Source organism: Onychostoma macrolepis, chromosome 03 (assembly GCF_012432095.1).
Source record: "Onychostoma macrolepis isolate SWU-2019 chromosome 03, ASM1243209v1, whole genome shotgun sequence".
In the NCBI taxonomy this organism is placed as follows: Eukaryota; Metazoa; Chordata; class Actinopteri; order Cypriniformes; family Cyprinidae; genus Onychostoma; species Onychostoma macrolepis.
In genome coordinates, this window is record NC_081157.1 from 30409808 (window position 1) to 30427421 (window position 17614).

At 40.8% G+C, this 17614-nt stretch overlaps 1 protein-coding gene across 1 annotated transcript in view; it reads right to left on the bottom strand.

Annotated features, from left to right (window-relative positions):
* Positions 1–864: 864 nt before the first annotated feature.
* tnrc18 (trinucleotide repeat containing 18) overlaps positions 865–17614 on the bottom strand; it is a 66517-nt gene continuing 49767 nt past the window's right edge. The window contains 10 exon segments of the mRNA XM_058768441.1: positions 865–4780; positions 4866–4940; positions 5079–5315; positions 6359–7653; positions 7967–8125; positions 8589–8705; positions 9231–9339; positions 9802–9877; positions 16438–16555; positions 17361–17538. Coding sequence (XP_058624424.1) covers positions 4574–4780; positions 4866–4940; positions 5079–5315; positions 6359–7653; positions 7967–8125; positions 8589–8705; positions 9231–9339; positions 9802–9877; positions 16438–16555; positions 17361–17538 — 2571 coding nt within the window. The 3' untranslated portion in view covers positions 865–4573.

Consider the following 17614-nt stretch of genomic DNA (forward strand, 5'->3'; position numbering starts at 1 on the left):
AGCTCCGCTTCAGTTCAATGCAACAACAGCTGCTATAAATTGTAAATTGTTCCAGGAAGCTCTAAAATGGCATCCTGATGGATGTGATTGCTCACAAGGGAGACTCAGAAACCACCTCTTGCCTAACAAAACACCCTGGTGACCTTTTGAATCTATTGCACCACTGTGAACAGTGTGCAATGAATCATCACGCATGCTGAAAAAAAAAAAAAAAACACTCTTTCAGAAATGGGATTTTTAAAGGAAGGGGGGGACATTCCATTGCCGGTTAAATGGAACAAGGACTACCATAACACAAATAACACTCATTCAATAGAGCACCACAATATTTTCACAGAGGACAACATTAATTTTCCTCAATGTGGACATGAATATGCAATTCAGCCAGGTTGTAAGATGAAACCTTTTTACAGCATTCCTGTGGTCACATGACCGAAATGTCAGTATGATGGTGGTCATAAGGAAGCCTGAGTGTTACACTACAAGTCTTATTGCTCGGCTCTCACAGGCATCTTTAAAGATGCACTTATACAGCAAATGACAGGAGCTGCAAAAAGCTCATCAGGTCGTAATAATGGTTCTCCCAAAAGGTTTTGGATCCAAATACAATGTGGATTATTGAGGCAATTCAGAGCCAGAGGGTTTTACACACTTGATTATTGTGGGGGGTGTGGGGGGAAAGCAAAAAATAGACAAACTCAATTCCATTTCATGACATTTATTGATGAACTAGAAAATACTGAGATACTAAAAGAATCGAAAAACACTGATAATGCTGGTTGCGTCTGTAAAAAAAAAAAAAAAAAAAAAAAAAAAAAATAAGTTCACACACAAGTCAACAGCAATGTTTAATATCGGTTTCAATGTTTAAAAAAATTTATTTTGTAATTTTGCTTTTTACAAGATTAAATGTGTGTACAAAGTATATCCATACTCATCTCCCCCTCTCATAAAGGATCATTTACAAAACCTTGATGCTTTAAAATTTCAAATAATTTCAAAACTATAGCTTTTTAAATTTTTATTATTATTTTTATTTTGTAACAGGACCATATCAATGCTGAAGGAACAGCAGATGAAGACCAGTGAAGGACCAGCCTCCAGTCCACACTAACTTTCTCTCTCTCATCTCCCACATTCATGAACACGTTCCTTCCCTCACTAGCAGCTACCTCACAGAATCCAAATTCAGCAGTATTGCACATTAAGCATGGAGGACGATTGTTCCGAGAGGGGGAATGTCATAAAGAAAGAAACGAAAAGAAAAAGGTTGAACAGAATCATGCAAACAGTGAACTCTATAACGCTTCTACTCGGCTATACACTGTTTTCTAATAAGCCAGTTAAACCTTACACATCATAAGATACACTCAAACGGACCCTGGACGAGTAGCAGAGGACTTTAGCGATTCATCCCACATGACTGCTACCAGCAGAGGCCACCGTCTCAGTCAGTGACCCAAGGGGAAGGGATGGACTCCGGCCTCCATTCACGTTACACTACATCACAATTAGCAAAATATACTTTTTGTTGATTGCTCTAATATTATTCCTAGAAGCATATATGCGATTTCTAAAACATGCAGACAAAAATACTCTAAAAAGTGCTTTCAGCTTGACTCAAGCTCCGAGTAAACGTTTGTTTTGAGGGGCACTTAAATTGTACAACTCGCTAAACAGGCAAAAATATTCAACACAGATCTGTATTTAAAAGATCGTGTCAAATCAAAAAGAGCTTGCTTAATGTTGCTTCAGATTCACTGTGCATTCGAAGATCATTTGGCATTTGAATTAGCTTTGGGTATGTGTAAAATCCTCAACCAAATTAGGTGACTTAGAAAAACAGTCCGAACCGGAATAGGCTGAATATCGTTTTAAGCCTCGAGACCACACATACAATGATAAAACATGTTAAGAAATACAACCTATTGAATATCAACAAGATAATATCTCTTTAAGAGAGACTGGGCAATGCAATATGAAACGTACACGAAAAAAATATATATTTCAGACATTTCAGACGGTTCTACTATACGTAATAGTGTCAACATTTCTATAATATAAAGAAATTTCCAAAATACTGAGTAGGCCAAATATTTTCCAATCGCAAAGACTGGAAGTCTCTAGTGTCCATACCCTTCTTGATCTCACTATTCTCCCTCTAAAAATGCGGGAAAAAATAAAACAAAACAACAGAAAGAACCAATACGTATCCAATGAACATCATTCACAGAGACATCAGGGTATTCATCGTGGTGAAAGAATTAAAAACGGGCAATGGTTTAAAAGCCCACATGCAGTGACATTTCTTTCACAAGTGGAAAAATACCACCAAGAGAAAATATCAAACAAAAACCAAGAACCAGAACCAAGGTGGGAGGTAGAAAGAATTACAGAGTTTAAAAAAAAATTTGGCTGGGCAACTGCAGACAACAATAACAACAACAACAAAAAAGTAGCCTCTAACCTCATCTTTTCTATATATATATATATCTTGGTAACCATAATTGTTTACAAAAAGATCAGTACAGATCATCTAATGGTTTGTTTCATTTTAAAAAAAAAAAAAAAAAAAAAAAAAAAACATACACAGACATGACAAACTTTTAAGAACACTTTCCTTCCAGCATCAAACAACACGCGTACTTGACTAACACATGCCCAACCTTTCAAATGAAAAAGACATTCATACCTCCTCTGAACCGTAAAAATGAGGCACAAATAAGAACCATAGTTACAATTAAGCAAATAAGGTGTTTGCTAGTCTCTTCATCCATGTAAGGATGCCATAAATCAAATACATTTGACTGGTCTTGATTAGAGAAGCAGCAAATACATAGCCTGGTCCTAACTGCCTCTGATGACTGATGGCACTTTCTCTGGAGCACAATATCAATCAGAAGGACCTATTTTCAAACACCACATTCAGACTTTGATTCTGCCGGTACACGGCAGCTTTTAGGGACCAAGGTTAAGGCTATTAATAACGAACCAGAAAACGGCTTGGAATAAAAGTCGAGATGGAGAAAAACGTAGACGTGAGAAAGGCAAAAAACAACTCCGCTTTCGACTTTCAGCGCTAACAGATAACGTCACCTGCGCTGCTGCTATTTGTTTATTCGAAGAAAGTGCTTTCATGCATGAGATGTAATTGCTTTCTGTGGGGGATAATTCCAGAAAAAAGAGAAAGCAGAGTAAAATAGACATAAGCAAGCGTAGCCTGATTATATGGTGCTTTTAAACTCTCATTCTCCATCTCTCGCTGACCCTGAGAAGCAATGAGAGAACTAAAAAGGTTTTCCCACAAAGCGCTTCACGTCCACCTGAACAGGGGATTGTCAAGGGAAGTCTGTCCCGTGTAAGACCAAGGGCAGAATTTAAGTGCTTTCTGTTGTAAAACTGCATTATGGGACAACTGGCTTTGAACACTGTCAAACCCCACGAACCATTTGTCCTGTAATAGTAGTTTTGATATCAAGATTACATTACATTGCGTCGTCAATGTAGTGGGCATCTGAGATTCCAGTAACGACTTACAAGATCTGTACTCTAAAACTAGTTCCTGATATTTGTTAACATTTTAAACATTATTCACAGTTTATTAAAGCTTTTTTTTTTTTATCTTTTGCTGCTTTAAAAAAATGTACTGTCACATAAATCTATGGTACATGAAAATAAAATATCTTTGTCCATATCGTATATAGCTTGTATGCATGTATTTACAAACGAGCGTCATCTGCATCTGTTTCCGTCCCAGTGGAGCCCTTGACTCGTAAAAAGAAACCTTTCTGCCGAGGATCGTATATAAATATTCTGATAGATCTACTGGGCCACTCGGTGGAAAAGTGACTCACACTTTCCTATTAATAAACAGTCCTTGCAGGCTCACAGAGCACAGTTAAGTCCTTTCTTTTAAGTGCTTCTCACATGGGCTGCAGCTTTACGTCTGCTATCGTTTTGCCCGTCTGAGTTCATTAGCCAGCCCTTGAAGTTCTGCCAGGGATCTACCAGTAGTAACTGGACAGCGGAGCGTGTGGTGGGGACGACTCTCTGGGCAGAAGTGTGACATGGCCTGTCAGCTTTAATTACTCTTTTCCGTTGTTGGTCCCACGGCCAAAGAAGCTGGTTCCAAGCAGGCCTTCTCACCCGGAGAATGAGTCCTGCAGAAGTGGTGTCACCTCCATTCCAGCTGCACCGGTGATGGCTGAGGCAAACAGGGCTCAGCGGTGCAGATGCAGTTGACCTTCCAGACATTTTTGACGCGCTTTCACTTTCTTTGCCACGTTTTACTCTTCAACTGAAGATTCCCGAGAACATCATTTGTCCACTGCAATCATGAAGCAAAGTACTCCATTAGAAGACCAAACACTTGCGTTGATTTGACAATACCGTCACCATCGTGTTTGTAATGATGGGCATCTGATGAAGTGGTCTCTGATCTCAACGGATGCTTGTGTCTTTGTCGGGACATTTTCTGTACTCGTCTGATTAGTCGGGCTTTGGGTGAAGCCAACACATCTGTCTAGCCCTTGTGTCTCATTCGTTTGGTTCCACGCATCTCATTTGCTGATCCTCAGCAGATTACAGGAACCCCATCTGTGTTGAATATCATTCCAGTGGTGGGTTCATACGTGCCAGCCAGGTAGTAGAGGTCTTCGCTGTCTTGGTACTTCTTAGTTTTAATCATCTGCTCATATTGCTCAAGGCTGACCACCAGACATTTATGAGAAATGGTCTGGACGTCATTCTCATCGATGTGAGAGGACTGGTAGAGGGCCCGCTGAACAGAGAAAGCAGAGAGAGTTATTGGTCTGTTTTCACCCGGACGAAGAGGACCAAACCATTTACTGGATTGGTTTTCTTACCTCCATGAAGTCTTTTCTCTGGTTGGAAGTCTGCAGAACAGCAGGAAGACTTTGGCCAGACATTTGATCCCAGTTCTGCCAAACAAAATTTGATTAGTTACAAACCCAGATAAAGGCAAGACTGGGACAGATCAAGTACTATTCCAGTACTAACATCATAATGCTGTGCCCGCAAACCATTATTCTTGTTTAGCAAAGGGAGATGAAAGTAACCTTTTTGTCATGAAGTTTCTTTCCAGGGTTGGTTTCCTCAGGATGATAGAACCATTTGACACGGACCACCATGTTGTTTCCCCAGGACTCCCACATGCTCTGGATGTGTCCAATGAAGGGGAGGTTGGGTCGGCCAGCAGACAGGAACACGGCACAGTCTCCAATACGGATCATTTCCTTCCCACGCATTATGGCTTTGTAGAAAAGCTTCTTTGCCTTCCCTTTCATTCCCCGCCTCTGTCAGAAGTTGAAGGAAAAGCAAAAGTATGTTTCTTTGGGCACTTTTATGTCCTTTTATTAAAAACTAACAGATTTTTTCTCATTTTGTTATATGAAGGTCATATTAAAATTGACTTGGAAAGTTTTTACAAGGCCTTCATTTGTATTTGCAACTTAAAATATTTTGGAAAAAAGATTTGTTTAATGCTTTGATTTTCTGCTTTGTTATGGCATTGTTTTTCATAACACCAAACATTTGTGCCACTAAAAATGTCAAAAAATTATCTACTTGTTTACCAGTAAGACAAAGGTGTCAATGAGAAGCATGTCTGAGATAAAATTACATATGTGATGTGAAAAAATTATAATTTCATTGTGTATCATCTCCAATCGAGCTGTAATTGTCTATTTATGCAAAAAATGTAAAAATATTATTAAATTATATGTATTTAGTATACATAAAATGCTAGTTTTGAAAGCCTAGCCTTAGCAATACAAAGGGGTGGGCCATTGTTTTTCCAAAAATACTAAATGTAATTTCCAAAATAATCATTTCATACACAAGAGTATGCGTTCAGTGCTCAGTGTGAATTTCATCATCAACATAGTACTGCACAGCCAGATTATTCTAACCATGCACACTCCGCACTCAGCTCGAACGTCTTGAATTTTTTGCATTAATTGGTCCAGGCACGTTGTTTTTACAGTAGAAAAAGAAAACATGGAGACAGAAAAACAACAAAAAAAACTACTGGAGATGGCAACAACAGACACCTGATACATGCATCTCCAGTATAAACGAATACAAAGACATTTTTTAATCAGTCATAACTTCTGAAGAGAAATAGCACAGACACTGGACAAGGATGAAGCTTTGTAGTGCACCGAGTTCATGCATGCTACCAAATGAAGCATAGATTGAAAGGGTAATACCCTCACGTTCACGTCAAAACTGAAGTATACTTTGGACTTTACACAATGCAATACATAATTTGAGATGTTGTAGATATAGCATAGGTGGGACTTCAAGAAAGACGCAATCCTAAAATCCATGGGCTTACCTGAGTAGGCTTTCCAAACCACTTCCACAGCTGTCTGGCAGGAAGGAAAGCGGAGATCTTGGGCCTGTTCTCGACGGAGGGTAGCCTCTGTCTTTTTGCCAGCTCCTTAGTAGTTGGGAGGTGGATTCCCTCTCGTCTTTTGGGGCGACCTACTCCCTGCTTCACCTTCTGTTGTTTCTGGGGCTTCTGCTGCTGTGTAGCAGACGCCTGCTGCTTCTGGAGCTTATGGATGTTGGCAGCAGGCCCCGTTTTTGACTTGGCCTTCTCGTCTTCCTCCTCTTGAGGTGGTACATGCTCTGCGGCTGGGGATGACTGAGAAACAGCAACGGCTTCTTCATCTGAGCTACAGGAGGATTCTTCATCACTGGTGGTGGAGGACGATGAGGAGGAGGAGGAGGAGTGAGAACCAGCTGAGGATGAAGAACTGCTTGTGGATGAGCTGGAAGAGGTGGGACTTGATGCCCGCGAGCTGTTGGAGCTGGTCGAGTCTTGTTTGGGCTTCTTTTCCTGCGAGGCCCTTCGCTCCTCTTCTCCCTCAGACTCCGAGCTGCTGCTGCTGCTGCTACTGCAGTTGGGACACTCCAGTTCTTTCTTGTCCTTCTCCCCTGATTTGCTCACCTTCATCAGGCCCTCGCTTCCACTGCCAAGCTTACGAACACTGTAGGTGGACACGCTCTCTGTAGTAGGCGGGTCTGCCTCACTCGGCTTGTTTTTAGCTTTAAGTGTCTTGTCTGCAGTGGATATTGTAGTGTAGCTGACACCCATGACAGACTTATTCTCTCTTTTGGAGAGGTTTTGGCCCTCCATCATCATGAGGGCTTTGGTCTTCTTGGTTTTGGGTGACATGACCCCCTCATGGTCCAGTTTGATAAGGATCTCAGTCTGCGGTTGCTTGCGTTGCGTTTTCACACCAAACCCAGATGCCTCCTCCTCAGGCTTTCGCAAGCGTTTGACCGGTTTTCCTTTCCCCGCGGGACTCGCAGTCTCATTGTTGGATATAAAGGAGGCCAGAGAAGTGGAAGGCTCATTATAGAGATCCACAGACAGAACTTTTCCATAGAGCGGCGGCGAGTAGACAGACTGGAGCTGGGAACGCACTTTGGCTGGGGGCTTGATACCTGTGGTTTTCTTCTGGCTTTCATTAGATACGGGGATGGAGGGGTTGGCTGTGCCGACTTGTTTAATTTTTCTACCTGGCCGTGGGCCGCTTTTCTGGCCGGACAGGGGCCTCTCGGGGACCTGCGTTGGGGTTGGTGTGTCAGGCTTTTCATGCTCCTTTGGAGCGACTTCAGGCTCTGGAAAGCAGCACAGGAGGGAAGGTTTTAATATGCCAGACCAAAAACACGCTTACCTCCATAAAAATGCTGGGAGGCTAAAAGCAGTTCCTGTTCTGACAGTAAGCTCTTTCCAAGCAAAAGTAAGTGATTTACTATCTATGAAACCACCAATCCAATCCACTTTTGTAAGATCACTGCATTTCTCATTTCAGCAACACCAGTTCTGACGTCTTAATGTTTAATTTGAACCAAAGCAATAACCACTTTTACAAAAAATACCAGCCAAAATGTCAATGAGGATAAATGTTTGATTCAAAGGAGTGGAAATTACCTGGCTTGGGTTTGGGTTTTCTTCCTCTGCCCCTGCTTTTCGGAGCTGACTCCTCTGTGTTTTTGGGTGGTGTCTCTTTGCCATCAGGTACATCCTTACTGCACTTCCTCCCTCGCCTTTTGGTGCTGGCCACGAGGAGCGCAGGGGACGGTTCTGCACCTGTTAAGATAAATTGAGTTTAGAAAACATTATTAATAGACCCAATAAGGACATTTGTGATTGACAAAATTGACATGCACAAAAATACTGGCATATTTCCATGTGCTTCTCTATTTGATATATTTTGAAAACGATCATCCACAAACATTTTCACAGTCAAACACGTATACACGCACATTAATATTTACCCAGTGCTCTTAAATATTACACACAAGCCTTCAAATCTCTCAGTCTCACTCTCAATCATATGCAACCCCCTGGCAACTAGTGGAAAAACATGTTTTACTGAATCCATCATCAAGCTTCAAGAGCAAAACCAAACACAAATCAGTGGCCGCACGCCGCACGGACTCCAAATAAAACAGAGCACATATGGGCTATTTGCCAAACTTTGAGATTCAGGTAACGTTTCATACGCTCCTTCATGCCTTGGCTTTTACTCCCTGCTTCGCTGAATACTCACACTGAATCTTGTAGTCCGCCGGCAGCAGCCTAATATGAGAGAGCGGGATTCGGCCAGTGTCTCCATCGTCAAACTCCACTGTAATCAAATCGTCCACGTCTTCCATGTCTGGGCTCCCTGTGGACAAGTAACAGGGTTGACGGCGGACGCAAAAGAACACGCATCACCTCAATTTACGTTTCCACTGAGTGAAACAGCAAACACTGCTGCGCGAAAAGAGCGACCGCATATTTTTCAGCGGCTGCCGGGATTCATACAGGGCCTTTTCATTCTCATTGGCTGACAGCGGCAGTAGCAGCGACCTCCCTTTAAGAGTTTCTTGACAAGTCTCCAGCTCCCTCCTTCCTCAGCGGGAGGGAAAATAAATAATAATAGAGCAGAGCTCTGCATGTAGCTAACCACACCATCCTTCATTCCCCGGCTCGGTTTATCTGGCAGCGCTTATGAGCTTGGCTAAAAGATTTAGATTAAAGGAAATGAAACAACCCTGAAAGGTTCTCTTACAACGCCTCTATGCGGAGGACAGTGGACATTTGTGCATATCTTTCCATTTGAGAAACGTAGATGCAGTAAAACACATTGGTTAATAGTCTGTAATAGCCAGTGAAAGGCGCTCAATTAAGCGGAACAGTAAAGCCATACCTCTGACGACCGTGCCAGGGTAGAGGCAACGGTACTGCTGGCTCCAGTAGGCTGCAATCCGGGTCCCCTGGGGAAGGTATCTAACGGAGGGGGGTTTCACATCAATAATCTGTAGGACAAATGCAATGTGGATCAGAGAGGATTATTAAATCAACACCTGTGTGCATTCAGACACTTCACAGTCGTCTATCTTCTAAGCCGAATCACTAATGAATCATTTTCTGGCGAGGAAATGTACATTTTGTGTATATAATCCATCTTAGACAGGCGGTAATGGCTAAGGTTGCTCTTGGCAGTGGTCCGCTTCCAACGGTGCATTAGGAAGGAAAGGCGGTAGCCGCGAAAGCGTGTGTGCCTAAACCAACAGACAGAGGTACTGGAGCAAAACATGCCCTTAGCTTAATAGCAGGGGAAGGTGCTAAACAGCCTCTATATTACACCGTGCCTCGGGCCTGTTAGCAGAGAGAGGAAACCGAGGAGTGTGCCTGGAGTAAAACGCACAGGCCTGTTGTGGTGAGCCGTAACGTGTATGTGGGTCAGCGAACGGTATAGGGCAGTGTGGCGTACTGACCGCCTCCTGTAGCAGCTGCTCCAGGCAGTAGATGTGTGGCCTGTTCCCCCTCTCGCCCTCCACCACCACGCTGTATCTGCAAGACAGGACACAGTCATTAGCCCAAAACAAAAATCTAGGGAACGCACATCCTGTTGTCATGAAAACATTAACGTTAAATTATTTCCTTATTGGGACTTATTTCAGAATGCATCAGGATATTTAATGGGAACAAACAAAAATGTAGGCCAGGACTTTATTTTATCCATCAGGAATTGATTTGATAGTGAAGAGTGTGTTCCATTTTGGGAAAGTAGTACTCCCTTTCTGAAATGCAGGTGCTATCATTTTTAAATAAAATATTATCTGGCATTAAATTACTGCAAATTACAACAAACAGTGACAGAGCTTTTCTTTTGTATAGTGAAGTATATCTGAGTCCAACAAATAATCTAAATAAATAAATAAAGCGCAGGGAAGGGACTTCTATTCTATTGGATTCTATGCATTGTTTGATCTGAATGCGAGTTTGCAGTAAATTGTAAGAAAGAGGTCAGGTTTTAACAGACTGAATGTTAGAAGTCCTGCATACGTCAACAGAGAAGTATGCAATGTTGGGGAGTAACTAGTTACATGAAACGGTGTTACAATTTAATTACAAAATAAATGCAACCGTAATCTGTTACAGTTAGAAAAAAATGTGTAATTAAATTAAAGTTTTACAAATTAAACAATTACAAAGGGGGTTACATTTGAATACTTCTTGTTTTAATATTTATTATTTCTTGTTATAATTTTAAATCTCTATTTAACCTCAGAATGATCTCAAAGTAAAAAAAGAGGTGCTTAAGTCTGATTTTGTGGTGGCTGTTTTAAAATTAAATTATTATAACCTTAATTCAAGTGATGAAGGATTTTGAAAGTCTGACAGTAATCAGTGTTGAATACTACGGTTAACCCTGGCGGGTTTAAATGTTTTAAAATGACAAAGTTGAAAACATTCGTTAGAAATTTAGAAAAGTAATCAAATGTATCATATGTAATCAGTTACATTAATAAAGTAGGCTAATTGAAATAGTTACACTACTTATTACATTTTTAAAAAATGTAAAGATTCACCATTCTTACACATCTGATCAAAGACAATTGTTTTGTATTACATGCTTTCTAAAATATTATATTTCAATATGCAAATGAGGTATTTTCTAATTTCCATTTTTTTTGTTTCATTTTGTTCATACATTAGAGTAAAAGTAATCTTCCCAACACTGGAAGTATGTTCACAATCAATCACAGACCCAATAACATGCATTTTAAAATAGATGAAGGATAAATTCAATTAATGCAGACTTTAAATATCATGAAGTTTTTACAAGGCTGCAATAACCACAACAGTTAACAAAAACTATGGCTGTAGCGCTATATGGCTACTGGTTAACAGTAACTAATAGCCTGCATAGCCTAGCTGATGTCAGCCAGAAGTGAAAGTTGAGCAAGTTATTACAATGTGATGAAAGATTAAGACAACCGTTGTTTTTATTCTTTGGAGTAACATGCACAGATGTGCAGTAATAAAGTGAAGGGGGGGTCACCTTTTTCACGTCGGATAGGTGAGAACACACATGAAACTGTCGAAGGAAGCTGTCTGTACCCAGTGCATAATGGTTTTGTCTAAAAATATAATGTAGTAGGCTGTTGAGGAGAGATGTAGAGGGGCTAAACCAAAAGACTCAGCAGCCCAAGAGCTTGAAGACAGGGCTCTTTTGAGAGAAACACTGAGCTTTGAACCGGCCTTTATTCACAATGCCCAAAGGAGCTTGGCTTTCTCTCCAACCACCCTCCCCTTCCTTATTCAAGCTCAACCTTAGGGATACAATTTGGAGGGCCTTGCCCCCTTTTTTTGAATTCCTTGCCCGATAAATTTATCCTTTTGTGGCACTTTTATCGTCTTCACTGTCAAGGAGTCAGAGCAGTGGGGATATGTAAGATAAGTCAGTTTCTTGACATCACATGTGAGAGCCAAAATGGGCTCTGACGCAAATGGAAAAAAGGAATTAAAAAAAAAGAGGCAGACCAGGCTAAGTCAGTGTGTAGGCGGACCACAATCCAAACATAGGGTTCTCTCTCCAGATTTGGAATATTATTGGAATATTATTCCTTTGAAAAATCTGCAACACCCACTTCCAGCTAAACTAGTTTCCACTGCCAAAGTGAACCAACACGCAAATGCATCAATACTGTTAAATAAAAAGGAAGCTTTTGGACTTTTATTGGTTGTCTGAGGAAAAGAGAAACAACAATGACCGGTCCTTTAAAGTGCAGGTCACTCTCTATTATTGGATGCAAGCACATGAGCCTTATAAATCAGAATGGACGCATACATGCAACTGCATGTGTGACGTCCAAGATGGTGCTTCTGGATTAAAAAAAAAAAAAAAAAAAAAAAAAGGGGCAGTGACAGTTGGATGTTTGGCCTTTTTTCATTTGGATTCATGAGGGTGCCTGCAGTTCAAGCATGGACCCAGAGCCAGGCTTCAGAGGTGTCCATCACCGAGTGGCAGCCTTATTACTGTGACATGGACCTGGGAGGTGATGTGGGACAGCGTCCCCCAGATCACTTCCTCCTGGATCTGGCCTGAGGGGGAGGACTCTGCTGGCCAAACCTGATTGGTTCTGTCTGCAAAGCCTGGGATAAATTCACACCAGCTGCGTCAGGGGGGAGGAAGACTGACCGGACAAGCGGGGTTAAATATCTGTCGTGTCTGTGGATGGCTCGCCTAATGTGGGCTTGGGACATGGAATGGGTCATTGTAAATTTATGTTTGTTAAGTGGAAGGCATTTGGTACTAAAAGTCTTTATAGAAGAATGTGTAATAAAATTTCCTTTGGGAAACTGATTTCCTTTGATTCTGATTGGTCACTCGCAGCATTCTGCAGTCAAACACTTTTGTATAATGACCGCAAAAATGTATAATTCTCCCAAGAAACTGGTTTTCCGAAATAGCAAATGACTACTGTTATTCCAGAGTCTCTTTGTTCTCAAATAAACAATTTCAGCTCAGATCAATTTTTCATACCCATTGTTTTATATATTTTGGAAGTAGCCTTATACTGGTTGCTCTGTGTGGGTTTATTTTAGTGTTGAATATCTTGAAAATGTACTTGATTCACACACACACACACACGCACACACACACACACACTACATCATCACTTAAATAAATCCTTCATTTCATCAGAACAGCATGAAAAGCAGGTTTAAAAAAAAAAGACTATTTACATGTCAGTGGAGAAAACGGCTCAAAAGAAAGTAGTTATGTGTAGAGGCATAAAATACAATTTGCCTTATTATATTTCTCTCTGAGATGACATGATGACATTCAGAAATCTTTGATTACAGTCGGAACAGTGAGAGATGGGGAATTTTAGCTGTGAAAAATCACATTTTTCTCTCACTTTACTTAGAGCCACATCTCTAAAACATAATTAAAAATACAAAAAAATGGCGAGCCAGTGAAGGATGGAGTGAAAGCTTCAATTAGTTTGCCATTACCCATAAATAATGGGCCTGTGCCATTAGCATGGTCTTCACGTCGGAAAGTGTGACAATGGCTTTGCCAAAGGACTTTTCTGAGCAGAACACAAAGGCTTCATGAAAGCCGAGGCTCAGGCTGAGAACAGACACTTTTCCTTACCCTAGTTTTCAGTTCCAATTCGACACCGGCTATGTGAGTTATTGACTGCACAATTAACCAGTCCGCTCTCATGTACTGCAAGTATGTTCATGCCTGCAGAAGCCCAGGCTCTCCACAACAGGCCCCGTTAATGAAGACAGGCGAGGCGTATAAACATCCGAGTGCCCAAGCACGGATTTTCAATCTCTGGATGCGTTTAAGGTGTTGTGTAGCACAAGCCGTCACAGAATTAAATTTCCAGAGGGCAGGGTGGACAACAAGCGATCTGTTGCAGTCAAGCCCTCCGCACTAGCGCCTGCTCTCGTCATATTAAATCCCCTCACAAGCAGTTCTCACCGTCACACCGAACTACCCGCTTTGAAGAGCCACGGTAACACAGTCCTGCACAAAGGCACCTTCCCTTGCTTGGCTGGAACTGCTATTTTTAGTACAAGAGACACATGCAGAGCGAGCGATAGAGGGAGAGATATTTCACTGCCAAAATATGACAAACATCTCATTATGCCACGCAAATGAACAGATAAAGCACCAACTTTCTGCTCCCTTAATTTAGGGATTCACATTTACAACTAGCACCCAGATTTTCAACACGTCGCTTAACCTCTGGAGTTTGGGAGAAGGGATTGTGATGGCTGCTCCTCGCTTTCGGACTGATAAGAGGAAGACGTGTTTCTGTGCTGCATGCTAAACACCAGTGTTGGGTAAGTTAGTTACAAAAAAAAATAAAAAAAGTAATCCACTACAAATTTCTAATTACTTCTTTAAAATTGTAATTTGATTACATTACTGACTACTTTCAAGTTTACTTTAAGTTATCAAACCTAAAAAATACACTACAAAGAGACGCGCTGTGAGGAATAAGCCTTGAATTGTGATGACGACGTGCTTTAATCCAGCGGTTGATCTCATTCTGATGAGCCATTTATTTTTTACTTTATTAGTGTTACTCTGACATAAACTTGTACACATTCACTTGTTGAACTTTTCCCAAACTATAATGCCAGACTAAAATATGTTGAGTGCAACATTTCATTGCATCTAAATGTTTTAGGACTTTAGTTCGCATTCTCCGGTGATTTATTAAAGGGCATACTGACGCGCAAAACATGATTTTTACTTCATTTTTTTTAACACTGCATTTGTAACTTAAGTAACGTAATTTTATTGACATAAGTAACTGTAATCAGATTACATAAATTTAAAATGTAACTCATTACTTTACTGCGTTACCAGAAAAAGTAATTAGATTACAGTAACTGAGTAACGCGTTATACCCAACTCTGCTAAACACGGTCATTGAGCAACCATGGGCCGTTGCTATAATGAAACTAAAATGGAGGACAACACATTTCACAGAGGACAGAAATGCAACAGAGCCCCTCTCATTAAAGATCCCCGGACCAGATGCTGCATCAGTTTGACATTTTCACCAAATGAGATTATCTTTTATAGAGATGACTTTGAGAGGAACTCTCTCACCCCTCAATGGACTAAAACTTGTTCATCCAAGTGGATAATAGGCCATGGGAGACTCCAGAAAGCATACAAAGTCCAAACAAAACAAAACTGCCCATTTCTGTCATCGCCTCCCGCAAGACACTTCACACCCCTTCTGTTTCCTGACCAAACAAAACGTTCTACTTCCAAATTTTTCCATGGAGAACCCTGAACTGGACCTTACAATAGGAAAAACTTGGCAATATTTCACTGCCTGTAACACTAAGTGGCTCAAGTAAACGGTTCGGTAAAAAGAATCTGTAAATGGCCAGGGAGCTACAGCTAAAAAGGGTACAGAAATGAATGCCAACTTTTTTTTAGTGGCCTTGGTTCGAAGCCTTGAACCAAACCAACTGCCTCTGAGATTAATCAAAACAATACAACACTTCATTCAGAGGAAAACTAGACAAAACTTTCTCCTCGAGTAAAGTGCTGAAAATTACGCAATCAAATGAGTGAATTTATCACTGTAATGCATTTGCTTACAATAAAACATCTCTTCTTTTGATTTGTAAATGCATCAAACACCACAAGTTTCGGTTGGGTCATTTTAGGTCAAACATACTTAGAAAAAACATTACCGGTGTGCATCTTGAGACAAAACAAAGGCACTGATATATTTTAAGATCAGTCAGAGCAAGTTTCTTTCAGTTGAAACAGCTCGGACTTAAGATTTTAGTCAAGGATTAGGCTTAAGCCTTGTCTGTGAAACCGGGGGATACTTCCCTAATCAGTGGATCTCACTTCAGGATTGACAATAATGTTTGTTTGTTGTTATTTTTAAATCATGATTTAAAAATAACAACAAACAAACAGACTTACTGGCTCTACAGAATCTGTACCCTTGCCAAAGACCAAGACATATGTTAATATACCAAGACAGTTCACACGCAACATTATATGGTGTAAAAAAATCCCACCTTCTAATAAAAACAGCTAATCGCCAGTTGGTAACATTATTGTGTTAATGCAGCTTCTGTTAAAAGTGCAGGTTTTCAGTTAAAAGTGCGGGATTGCGCTACAGGCGTCCCGAGTTTGAATCAAGACTTGAGGACCTTTCCTCTCTCTCTCTCTCTCTCCCTCACACTTTGCTTCCTGTCAGTTCTTATCTGTCCTATCATAATAAAGGCAAAAATAAATCTTAAAAATAAAAAACACAGGTTCCCATAGAAACAATCATTGTCCTAAAATGTATGCTTTTTTTAACGCTATTTGACCACTTATTTTTGTGTACGATTTTGTTTCTGATTTGAAATGCCACTTTAAATGTGAATATGGCAAGCAGTTTTTCAGATTTCGGTGTTTCCCCACAAGCAGATAGGAGTGGGTCTAGCAAACATTTTACACATATTTTTCTATGACAGTTATTGCAGCCTATAAGAAATTCGTACATAGACAAACAAGAAGCAAAACACAGCAGAGGGTATAAAGAGAATGAAAACAGCACGGACGGGGGGTATCTTACATATCAGGAGAGTGAACTGTGCTGACATGGCCGGCATACAGGAGTTTGTCATCCATAGGGATGAGGACCCGTAATCCATCCTGCAGTTCATCTTTGTTAATGACACAGTTCCGAGGGGCTGGGGGAAACAGAACAGAGGGAGATGAGAAGAGAGACATGCCGAAACTTGTGCTACTAAATAAAACCTGAGACATCACCACCTTTAAAACTGCAAATGTTAAGAGAAAATAGCTAGCTTCCAAAACCCACAGAGCTGCTTATAGATTCAGCATCTTAATGTGAAAACTGTTCCCAAAGGCAACTTAATTATGCTGCTCTCCAAGATACCTAATTTTAGCCAAATTCTAAGATGTATTAAAATCGCAGAGAAGTAAATCCCAGAGTGCATTGTGACAAAAAATTATGAATTGAAATGAATTAAATTGAAATATTAAATAAAATCGTTTAATGTTAAAATAATAAAAAAGGTAATGTTGTTCCCAAAATTGATGTACAACATCCTCACATCATCAAAGTCTACTGAAATCAATTGTGCCTCTCTCTCATGGGAAGGGCTGTTTGCGGTCTATGCACAATGTTCCAAATCGGTCACTTTTGTGGTTTCATGACTGCTATGATCCTGTCAATGTAGGTAGCAAGCAACTCACAAGCTAATGCATGCAGTAACACTCAGCTCGCCCCATTAACGTATGAATGCAATCAGGCCGAATCAATTTTCTGATTTTTAATGCTGGATTAAGATGAGATAGGCTGTGAAATTATCTCTCCCTCATGTCATTCAAAAGACATTCACTTTTAATTGCATGCACGGACAAGAAAATGAAGTCTGATTTAGTCATAAAACAGCAATTAAAAATGGGGGAGAAATGAAAGGAAAGAGCTCTGCGGCCTTGCTGACAAGAGGGAACGTGAAAGCATCTCACCGGGGGTGCAGGGTCTTTCGGGCTGAGCGCTCACAGGGGGATTCTCATCCTCGGAGAAGCTGCTGTCCTGGTTGGGCTCAAAGTCCTCATCAGCAGCCATACTTTCCATCAGTTTGCTGACAGCACCGCCCTTCCCTCGAGCCTGCTGGGGGAATTCAAGCACATTTTGCCCCAATTCCTGTGACAATATGAAATATTGAACACTGAGCCATTGTTGGTTCAGTTCTAAAGATGAGACCCATGTGCTTACTAGA